Here is a 10369-nt window from a genome sequence, read left to right on the forward strand (position 1 = left end):
CCCGCTGGATGCAGAGACAAAGGAGCTGGGAGCAGAGGCAGGAGGCCGCCTCGCTACCTGCATGCACCCACCCAACCCCCGCGTCCAGCCCCGTGCACCTGGGGACCACAGGAGGATGCTCCATCACCTGTCGCAGGGGCCTGCTGCCCCCGGGCTCCCCAGTGCCCGAGCCCAGCCGTACCTGGCTGCAGCAGCGTGGGAGAGCGGAGCAGGCCAGGCGGGCGAGCGGCTTTGTGCGCCCCGTGCACAGGCTCCGCCCGGCTGCTGCGGCTCCCCGTCAGCCCTCCCCTGCCTTCCCCAGCCCGGGGGGAGCATCTGCACGCAGCCGGGGACAGCTGCCGCCCGCCCGAGCCATCTGTGCTGCTCCGCCCGGGCCCGGGGCATCCAGCCCGGCCTCTGCGGGTGGGCAGGGGGTCCGCCGGGGGCTCTACCCTGCACCCCGGCTGCCCCTCGGGGTGCAGGGACAGCCAAGCCCCGCTTCTGCTCCTGCAGCCAGCACCGTGCACCTGCCACAGCGGCTGGGGCTGGCCCTGGGGTGCTGGCAATGCCCGCAGACCGGCCCAGCCCAGGGCAGCCCTCCGGGGTCCAGGGGGGTGCCCCGTAGCCACGCAGCATCCTGCTCCGCACGGCTGCAGACACGCGATGCGCCAGCGCCTGGAGAGGCGGGTGCAGCCTGGTCCCACACCCAAGCCCGCGCGGGGGTGCGGTGCTGATGCCCCCAACCCTGCAGAAGAAGGGGTGGTGGAGACGTGGCGTGGCCCAGCTATGCCGGGGGCTGGAAATGCAGCCAGCACGTGCCCCGTGTGCCAGGGATCCCGTCCTGCGGGCTCAGAGGGCCTGCCAGGCCCAGGCTCTCGCCTTGGGACAGCATGCCTCGGCCAGCCCTTCTGAGCCAGCCCGGGTCCCGTCTGCACTCGCTGGGCGCGGGTCCTGGCATGGCTGCAGGTCCCGTAAGAACAGCAGGGTCCCACGCACGGGGTCACACCGGGTCCTGTGTCACACGGGGCAGAGAGCCGGGGCTGGAAGGGCGCATGACCAGGTCTGCCCAGGGTTTCCCCCCTTCCTCTCCCCCTTGCAGCCTCCAGCACTGAAGGTCTAATGAGGGCTGATTCAGAGGCCGGGCCCCTCGCTCCCCTGCTGAATAGAGATGGATGCCGCTTTCCCCCAAGCCTGTGTCCAGCCCCTGGGTGACTCTGGCCAGCCTCTCTGCTTCCACCACACCTGGCGGCCACGAGCTCGACACTGGGTGAAAAAGAACATCCTTGTGTTCATTTTAAACCGATGGCCTCCTAGTTTCATGCTGTGACCCCTCCTGTTCGGGTGACGGCGAATCCCACTTTTAAACCCCACTTTTCACCACGTAGTAGTTTGCAAACCCTTATCCTGTCTGCCCCCGAGCGCCTCTTTCCGCAGCGGAGCAGGCCTGGCCTCTCGAGTCTGCTCCTAGGGAAGCCCCTCCAGGCCGCTCGCCATCCTCGTTACCCTTCTCTAATTCTTCCACCTCCTTGTTGACCAGACCCGGGCGCCGCGTTCGAGGGACCGATGCTTCATGGATGTATTAAAAGGCATCGTGACACTTTCTGTTGCATTCACAGTTCCCCCCTCAATCACCCTTGGGGCTGCATTTGCCTTCCTGAAGGCAGCTGAGCACGGGGCTGATGTGTTTAGCCACGTGGCAACGACACCCAGCTCTCTTTCCAGCGCACAGAGCCCGTCGCAGCCCATCCCGGGCTCCAGCTGTGGGACTGCAATGCGAAGGCTGCACGGGGCAATTCGCGCTCCTGGCCAAGACCCGCTATGGGACCCAGCCGAGATCTCCCACCTGATGCCGGCACCCCTGGGTGAAGCACACAGCCCCTTGCTGGATGAAGCCAATGCACCTTTATTGAGCTTTGCTCCGAGCACAGCCGCGGGGCGCAGGCGGGTCCCAAGCCCACGGGCTCCCACGCGGCGTGCGGGGCCAGGGAGGAGGAGGTAGAAAAAGCGGAGGCCGCGGCGTCGGCGCTCACTGCTGGATCCGCCGAATGGACTGCACCTGGCAGGTCTGCGCGTGGGAGCCCAGCTCCCAGAAGTGCTTGTAGTCCCCGCCGTGGCAGTCGCACTCCAGGGTGTACTGGAAGCCGCGGTAGCCGGGGTACTGGAAGCAGACCCAGCTGGGGAGCAAGCACAGGGGGGCCGTCACCTCCCCGCGGAGACCCCCGGGGAGCGGGTGGTGGGTCCCTCCTGCCCCAGCTTGCCCCGGGCCACGACCCCGCGGGCAGGTACTCACGCGCCGGAGTGGACGCGGAAGGATCCCACCTCTTTGCTGTTCCAGCCCATGGCCGGCAGCGAGGGGTAGTCGTCGCTCAGGTCCCCTTTCCTGCCCAGGAAGTTCTCCCGCTCGTAGATGGTGATCTTGCTGTCCCGGTGGTTCTGCGGGGAGCACGGGGCCCGCGTGAACTCGGCACTGCCGCCCTGCCCTGCGCCCCCAGCCCGCGGGCAGGGGCCGCCAAGCATCCCGGAGGTGGCTCGAGGCAGGCCCATTTGCTCCTGCAGATGTGCCTGAGCGTGGTTAATGCCTGCGCCGTTAGCGCAGCCCGTCTTTTGCCGGCGGGGGGGGTAGTCACTGGAGTAAAGTGGGCGCCGGCAAATACCGCCCGGCCTCCCCGGGAAGGGAGAGTGGGGAAGCCCAAGCCTGGGCGCAGGGAGCGAGAGCTTGCTCCCCCGACAGCCGGGCGGTGGGGGCACTCACAGCGCAGGCGAGGGGCCGGAAGGAGTTCATGCGCTCCACGTGGTAGGCGTTGCTGCCGCTCCAGGCCTCCCAGCTGGGGTACTCGCCACGCTCCAGCACGAACTGCTGGCCCTGGAAGCCCCCGTGCTCGAAGCCCACCCACCTGCGGGGAGAGCCGGCTGGATGTCCGGGGCACGGATGCATGTCCAGGGACACATCCAGCCCCCCGACAGCACCCGGGCAGGGGCCCCGCGCGGGACTCACGCGCCGCTCTCGATCTTGACGGAGCGGACGGTGTCGAAGCCGAACTCCGTGATGTCGTAGCACTCGGAGGTGAACTCGTGGCGCCGGCCCTGGAAGCCCTTCTCGTCCCACACCACGATCTGGGGAGCAGAGTGGGGCCAGGGGCTCCAGCTCTCGCCCCGTGACGCCCACCCTGCAATAGGCATCTCCCCCCCTCCGGATGCTCAGTGCTTGCAGCGCCTCCTGCCGCAGCTGCATGCCAGCAGGGAGAGGGTCAACACCTCTGGGGCTGCGAGGGGACCTGGGGGTACTGCATCCTTGCCCCGCCAGCCCTTGCCCCGCCGGCCTGGTCAGAGCTCCCCGGGGTGGTCCCATGCGCAGGGTTACCCCTGGCAGTACAGGAGGGGCTTGGAGGGGCCTGGGCATCCGCTCGCCCCCAGCACGATCACCCCCCACCTTCATCCCCAGCCCAGCACACCTTCCAGAGACCGGAGAACTTGGTGCAGTGCTGGCTCATGGCGGCTCCTCCGGCTCGGTCCTGGGGCAGCGAGAAGACGCGAGCCCTGACTGAGCGCCTAAAGTTGCCTCGGACCCCCCCCGCCCCCGCCCAGGCCATTCAAACAGCAACTTCCTCCCCGGGGAACAATCCTGGGGCAGCTGCACGCGGCTGGGGCTGCCCATTGCTTTGAGCGGCACCATCGATGCCCCTGTGCCGGCCTTTCCAGGCGCTGCTCCAAGGGCCCCGCATGTTCTCTTGCAAGCCCGGGACCCCCGGGAACCGCCCAGCCCTCCGCCCAGGTGGGAGCGGCTGTCGCGGCGGGGCAGCCAGCAGGGCCCAGGACCGCAAAGGGGGCCGAGAGGCCAGAGCGACTCGGCTGCAGGCCCCACCTCTGCCAGGCTGCTAATCCCCCTCGAGCCCAGCCGCACGGACAGGGCGCTTCCCACGCACGGTCCCCGGTCTCCCCGGAGCAGAGCGCATGCAGGTCGGGAGCGCCGCGCTTCCTCCACCTGCTCCAGCTCCTCCGAGACCCCCACGTCCGGCTCCGGAGCCCCTGCCCCAAACCCTTGCTCTTGCGTCCCCAGAGAGCCACGAGCGCGCTGCCGGCCCCCCGGGCCCTACCTGGCAATCGGCAGCCGGACTCGCGAGGAGCTAACGTGGCCAGGCAGCGTGCCGGCAGGGTTTATATAGCCTCCAGATAGAGACGAGCAGGGAGAGCATTACCGAAACCCCTAACTCAGCACACGGGCCGGGAGGGGGAGGGAGGCCCGTGGAGAACAAAAGCCACCCTCTAGAGGAGCGATGCACAGGGAGGCCGGTGGGCAAGTGCCCCCAGCCCGGCATCTCCCCCAGGCCGCTGTGCGTGAGCGTCGAGGCCTCGCCGTGCTCCCCGCTGGTGCCAGCCACCACCCTGAGCCAGCGAGCTGGGGTCGAATGCGTCTCTCCAGCACTTCGCCCAGGGCCCTGGGTACAGCCGCGGGGAGCAGGGGCTGGTGCAGGGCGGGAGTTGCACCCCAGGCCCCCGGCTTTCCAATTTGGTTTGCACGGGCTGAAGTGTCTGCTCACAAAACCATCCCTGCGTGTGACACTGGGAGGCAGCCTCTGCTCGGGCAGTGTCCAGACACCCTGGCAGCGTTACTGCGAGCCTGGCTTGCACAGCCGGGGCTTCGGGCATGCAGTGCTGCAGGGAGCAGGGGCGGGCACCGCTCTGACACCCCCCTGCTGCAGCCACGAGCTTCCTACTGACCGCTGCCTTGGACTTGTCTTATCCACCACCATCACCCCTTTGACCACAGACCAGCAGGCAGGTCCCAGCCCCGTGGGACCGTGCACGGGGTGCCGGGAGGGGCAGCACTGCCAGGACGGCGTGTGTCGACCTCCGCTCCTTTCCACCTGTGCTCTCGGCTGCAAATCAGCAACTCCGGGCTCGGCAGCTGTACGTCTGGCACAGACAACTGGGGGCGTTTGGGGGGATTAGAGTGATTAGCACGGGTCTGGCTCTGCGCTGGGGCATGCTGGGGAAGGCAGACAGCCAGATTTCCAGATTTGCCCCTGCTGTTTTGTGGGCCTGCATACAAGCACCAATGTCAGGCAGGCTCAGATGCACGTAAAAAGCCAGCACCCCAGTAGCCCCCTGCATTTCTAACCCGGGGAGGTGACCATTGCCTGCCTCGTTCAGGGCCGCATCCAGCTCGGGGGTGTTCTGGATGAGACCTTGTCTGCACAGATAACGGGCAATTGATCTTGGAAGGGGACATCCGTGGTTGCCGGGGTGCAAGCCGTCCCGGCCTGATGACACGGGTGTGCAAACAGGACAAAGTCCAGCTCAGGAACATGTGTGCTCAGGGCCTTGAAGAGGCCAATTTAGCAAAGCTGAAAACAATTATGAGCTGCACCAAGCGAGAGACAGAAATGTCAACATAAAAATCAAAGCCTAATTGGGATCTGCTCGAGAACATTTGATTTGCTGCCAACCCCCCCTCCCCGTTCAGACAGAAGGCTGCAGTGGTTAAAAGACGGGGCTGGCTTGGCAGGGAAGTAAAAGCAGCTGTAAAAAGAGAAATATCTATAAAACGAATGGAAAAAGTGAAGGGGTGGTTAGCCACAAATGTAAATGGAAAGCTGGGAAAGGTATGAAACTGATAAGGGAAGGAAAAGGACGCAAGGAAAAATCTATGGGCAGTAAAGTAAAGACAATAAAAAGATGTTTTGAAGGACATTAGGAATCGATTGAGTCCAATATGAGATGGGCCTGGTAGAACTGTCAATAAAAATGCAGAAAAAGCAGAAGTGTTCAATCAATACTTACATATATATATGTGACTGGGAGGCGATGCTATAGTCACATCATACGCTAGCCTCCTACTTTCTGTTCCAGGTATAGCTACAAATGAAGTGAAACAGCAGCTGCTCCAGCAGGGCATGCTTAAATCAGCAGGTCCACCTACAAGTGCATCTAAGAGTTTTAAAAGAGCTGGCCAAGGACCTGTCTGGACCAACTGACTTTCAGCGCATCTATAAATACTAGAGAAGTTGCAGAGACCTGAAGGAAAGTCAGTGCTGTGGTGGTGTCTGAAAAGAGTTAAGCTGATGGCTGGACTGAAAATCCCCGTCTGTCTCACAGGCCTCTGAGAGGATCTTGGGAGGATCCTGGAACAGCTGATAGGGGACTTGATTAATGTGCAATTAAAAGAGGGCAATGCAATCAATGATAAGGAGCATGAGTTGATGCCTTGTCTGGCGGACAGCACAGGTGAGGTGGATTGCAGAAAGAGCGATGACACGATGTCCTGAGCCTTTAATAGAGGGTTTGACCTGGTACCACACGGCTTTTTGGTTAGGGTGGCATAGATGTAATGGTTTAGCAGCCAGCTAGCTGACTGCTAGAGAACAGAAAGTGATGGGGAGAGTGGGATCCACCCACCCCAGCAGATTTAACCCTTCGCGTCTCACTGGTGGGCCTGCTTCTGCACAGCTGTGCCAAGATTTAACCCCAGCTCCATGTCACGGGCAGATGAGATATGGGACTGGGCCCTGCGCAGCTCCATGGAGGGGCCTCGAGGACGAGCCACGGGGTCAGGAGAGGCCTTGGGGGGTGCTGGTGCTGGGGGCTGGGCGTGTGCTGGGCCGGGCATCCACGCTCTGGGGAACAGGCTTCCAGGGCTGGGTGCAAAGTGTCTCTGTCAGGCCTTTCCGTTGTGCCCGGGGCACACAATGGAAATGCTGGGCTCAGCGGCTGTGCCGGGGCCCTGGGCCAGGCTTCCGGCTCGCTGCCCGTATTGGGAGATGTGATGACTGGGAGCTTCGGGGCAGACACTGATGAGCTAGCACTTCCTTTGTGCGCCAGCCCGGGGCCCGGCCTTGCCAGGCTATAAAGTGGGGCCCGCGCGGCACCCCCAAACACAGGCCCGCTCCCTCCACCCGACGCAGCAGCTGCCCAGGTAAGAGGAGGCAGCTCCCCGAGGGCAGGGCTGGGACCCAGCTCGGGGCAGGGGCAGAGCACCGGGAGCGCGAGGCCCACGCTCTCAGCCAGCGGAAGGGATGCATGCACGCGTGCACTCACGCCCCTCCGCACACTCGCAGCCTCCCCGCTTGGCAGGGCGGGGAGGACACCGCTGCCATGAGGCTGCAGCCACCCATGGAAGGGGGCAAGGGGGGAAAGGAGCTGCAGGCTCCCCAGCTAGTGGGGTAACAGATGTGGGCGCAGAGGTTTGTAGCTCCTGGGAAAGGAGCCTGTAGCCGAGGGATGCTTGCGTGCCCGGGGAGCTCTCAAGCTGGCGTCAGGGTGGAGGCTGGCAGGTCGGGATCCCCAGCCCGGACAGGCTCAGGATGCACGGTGTCTCTGCTGTCACCCAGGAGAGCCCCCGGGGAGGGGTGGAAATGCAAACGCCAGCTCTGGGATCCCTTCTCCCAGGGCACCCACTCTGCCCCTGGCTTAGCTGCTGCTCACCATTGGGCACAGGCTTCCCATGGGCACGTGCCAAGCACATCTGACCTCCCCCATCCAGCTCCAGGGGCCACAAGCCTGGCAGGACCAGCACTGGGGGGCTCAGGATGTCTGGGGATGAGGGGGCTTGGGCTCTGGGGCCACTGGGAGGAGGATGCCAGGCCCCAAGCAGGACGATGCCTGGCACCTCTGGAACTGCCCCTGGCCTGCTAACCTGCTCTGCTCCGCAACTCGCCAGCCCGGAGCCGCCCCCGCCATGTCCGACACCACCAAGCCCGCTGCCCCCAGCCAGGCGGTCGATGACAAGGACAAGGGGGTGCCAGCCGCGGCGCCCGGCGCAGACCCCATCCCCGTGTCCAACAGCAAAGGAGAAGACTCTGCTCTGGAAGGCTTCAGGGTAAGGGGGCTTCTCTGCGCGGGGGTCATGGACCAGCCTGCAGCCGGGGCGGGTGGAGGCGTCCCGCCCCGCGGTCCCAGGGTTGGAGCCCGGCCTGTGCAAACCTAGAGCTGGGCGTGAGGTGGGGGCAGGAGCCAGAGCTTCGAGGCACTGGGTTGGGCACCTCCAGCACTGCAGGCAGGGAAGGGTCCAGCCCTGTCCGTGCTGACGCCAACCCAGCGCTCCCCGCAGATTGTCGTCTTCGAGCAAGAGAACTTCCAGGGCAAGAAGATGGAGTTCACGGCCGAGTGCCTGAACCTGGGCGAGCGCGGGTTCGACCGGGTGCGCAGCGTTATCGTCAACTCTGGACCGTGAGTGGCACCCGCATCCAGCTGTGGGGCTCGCGGGCAGGACCCAGGGGAGGGGAGTCGGGCTGGGGTGCAGCGCAGGAGGCCGGGCCAGAACCCACCGGGGAGAGCACAGGGGCCCACCCATGCTGCCGTGCTTGGCCCCTAGCCTCAAACCGTCCCGAGGCCTGTGCAGGCTGCTCCCTCGCTGCCGCAGCCCTGCATCCTCCGGCCAGAGCTGTCTCCAGCGCTCTCTGCAGATGCGGGGGGACCCCAGGCTTGCCAAGGCAGCCGGACAGAGGCTGTGCGTCCCGGCTGGCCCCAGACAGCCATAACCCAGCGGCGTGGCAGAACGGGGCTCCCCCAGGGATCCCTCCCCGAGCCCCAGCTGCCTCCACCCACCCTGGCCTCCCCTCCCCACAGCTGGGTGGCCTTCGAGCAAGCCAATCTGCGCGGGGAGATGTTCATCTTGGAGAAGGGCGAGTACCCTCGCTGGGACACCTGGTCCAGCAGCTACCGCAGCGACTGCTTCATGTCCATGCGCCCCATCAAGATGGTAAGGGCCGCCGGGCGTGGTGGATAGCAGCGCCGTGACCGTCGCGGCTTGGGGGGCTCTGGACACAGCCCGGGTACCCTCGCGCCAGGTTGGGGGACCCGCCCCGGCTGGGCCTGCTAGCGCCCGTGCACGCTGAGTGGGCTGCCCCCTCCGCTGCCTTCTGCAGGAGGCCGAGGACCATAAAATCACCCTGTTCGAGTCCGCCGACTTCAAGGGCAACAAGATGGAGATCCAGGAGGACGACGTGCCCAGCCTGTGGGCCTACGGCTTCTGCGACCGCGTGGGCAGCGTCAAGGTGTCCAGCGGAACGTAAGCACCCCCGGCTCGCGGACCCCCGGCTCGCCGTGCTGCCCCGACTGGCTTGGGGGTCCCCGGGGACGGAGCGAGATGCACGGGCTCCCCGGTGGGAAGAGAAGTCGGGGACTCCCAGGAGACCCCTGCTCTCCGCGCCGTCTCGCGGCCCGTCCAGGCTGACCCGGGGCTCCCGGTTGCAGCCCCGATTCCCTCCCCGCGCCTCCGACACGCTGTCTCTGCTCTCCCTTGCAGCTGGGTCGGGTACCAGTACCCCGGCTACAGGGGCTACCAGTACCTCTTCGAGCGCGGGGACTTCCGGCACTGGAACGAGTGGTCTGCCTTCCAGCCCCAGATCCAGTCCATCCGCCGCATCAGGGACCTGCACTGGGACCGGAAGGGCGCCTACGACACCCCCGCGACCCCCTCCAACTGAGCACGCTTGCCGCTAGCTGACGCACCCCGGGCCACGTAGCACCTTGACATTCCCGCTCCCCTGGGGGCGCACCCCCCTTGCTCCCGCGCGCTCCCGCACCCCCGGCACTTTCCTTGTACAGTGCACACCCCCACTGGATGTCCTTTACACTGTGATGCAGATTAAAGAGAGTCACGAGAGCCCCGTGGCCCCCCGCGTCTGCTGCGCGCCGGGTCGGGCTTCCTTCGCCCCTCGTTCGGGCAGGGCTCGGGGGTCGTTCCCCGCTCCGGCGGGCGCAGCCGCGCAGGTGCACGGGGGCTACTGGCGGAGCTTGGCTGCAGGTGGAGTTGCGGGGGGAAAGCTGGGCCTGGGGTTTGCCCACATCCTGCTGCCGCGCAGCTGCCACACGCTTCCTGCGCTGGGGCCACGCGAGGCTGCACCATCAAAGCTCCCGGGCAGGCAGTGGGGACTTCCCCTGCCGCCCCAGGGCCAGCCCCCGGCCACGGGGGATCGCTGCAGGGCTGGGAGACGGGGGGCAGCCGGGAGCGAGGGCTCGGGTCTGGCGTCAGGCGGGAGGCCGCGCGCCAGCCCCGGTTTCAGGCGGCAGCAGGATTTCCTGCGCTTGCGGAAGTAGGAGCCGTGCTGGCAGAACGGCGAGGCCGGCGGGGAGCCTCGGCGGGGCCTTCCTCCCCCGCCCGCCATCCGGCGCGGACGCCAGGGCAGAGCTGGCGGCACGCGGGCGCTCGCCCGAGGGCCAGGGCGCACCGGGCTGGGGGCGGCAGCGCCCTCGCGGAGAGGGGCCAGCTCAGCCCTGGCCGAGCAGCCCCGCACGCAGGTGCGCACGCACGCAGGAATACACGCCTATGCAGATGGGAGCGCACACGCAAGTGCACGCAGCAGCCCACGCCTGCGCTCCCACACACGCGTGCATGTGTATGCGCGCGCCTACAGCAGTGCGCCGACACGCACAGAGGACCCTGCGCACG

The 10369-nt window shown here is 66.0% G+C and overlaps 2 protein-coding genes across 2 annotated transcripts; one reads left to right on the plus strand and one right to left on the minus strand.

Annotated features, from left to right (window-relative positions):
- Positions 1-1885: 1885 nt before the first annotated feature.
- Positions 1886-3221, minus strand: CRYBA4 (crystallin beta A4). The gene is made up of 4 exons (XM_019538664.1): positions 2975-3221; positions 2732-2873; positions 2270-2412; positions 1886-2153 (listed from the first exon to the last, which is right to left on the minus strand). The coding sequence occupies exons 1-4, from the start codon at positions 3157-3159 to the stop codon at positions 2006-2008; spliced, it is 618 nt and encodes a 205-aa protein (XP_019394209.1). The 5' UTR covers positions 3160-3221; the 3' UTR covers positions 1886-2005.
- Positions 3222-3232: 11 nt separating this feature from the next.
- On the plus strand, positions 3233-9878 carry CRYBB1 (crystallin beta B1). The gene is made up of 5 exons (XM_019538665.1): positions 3233-7795; positions 8027-8145; positions 8545-8677; positions 8844-8986; positions 9224-9878. Exons 1-5 carry the CDS (start codon positions 7553-7555, stop codon positions 9402-9404), a joined length of 819 nt encoding a protein of 272 aa, XP_019394210.1. The 5' UTR covers positions 3233-7552; the 3' UTR covers positions 9405-9878.
- The last annotated feature ends 491 nt before the right edge of the window (positions 9879-10369 follow it).

Source organism: Crocodylus porosus, unplaced genomic scaffold, assembly GCF_001723895.1.
Source record: "Crocodylus porosus isolate Cpor-Errol unplaced genomic scaffold, CroPor_comp1, whole genome shotgun sequence".
Taxonomy (NCBI): Eukaryota; Metazoa; Chordata; order Crocodylia; family Crocodylidae; genus Crocodylus; species Crocodylus porosus.

What these genes read in the sequence shown, in the direction of transcription:
- CRYBB1 (XM_019538665.1), top strand. Translation starts at nt 7,553, where the DNA reads ATGCCAGGCCCCAAGCAGGACGATGCCTGGCACCTCTGGAACTGCCCC. An exon ending in CCATGCGCCCCATCAAGATG is followed by an intron (nt 8,678 to 8,843) that starts GTAAGGGCCGCC and finishes TGCCTTCTGCAG; the next exon opens with GAGGCCGAGGACCATAAAAT. An exon ending in GTCAAGGTGTCCAGCGGAAC is followed by an intron (nt 8,987 to 9,223) that starts GTAAGCACCCCC and finishes TCTCCCTTGCAG; the next exon opens with CTGGGTCGGGTACCAGTACC.
- CRYBA4 (XM_019538664.1), bottom strand. Translation starts at nt 3,159, where the DNA reads ATGCCTATTGCAGGGTGGGCGTCACGGGGCGAGAGCTGGAGCCCCTGG. An exon ending in TCCGGCCCCTCGCCTGCGCT is followed by an intron (nt 2,413 to 2,731) that starts GTGAGTGCCCCC and finishes TGCTCCCCGCAG; the next exon opens with AACCACCGGGACAGCAAGAT. An exon ending in TTCCGCGTCCACTCCGGCGC is followed by an intron (nt 2,154 to 2,269) that starts GTGAGTACCTGC and finishes CTTGCTCCCCAG; the next exon opens with CTGGGTCTGCTTCCAGTACC.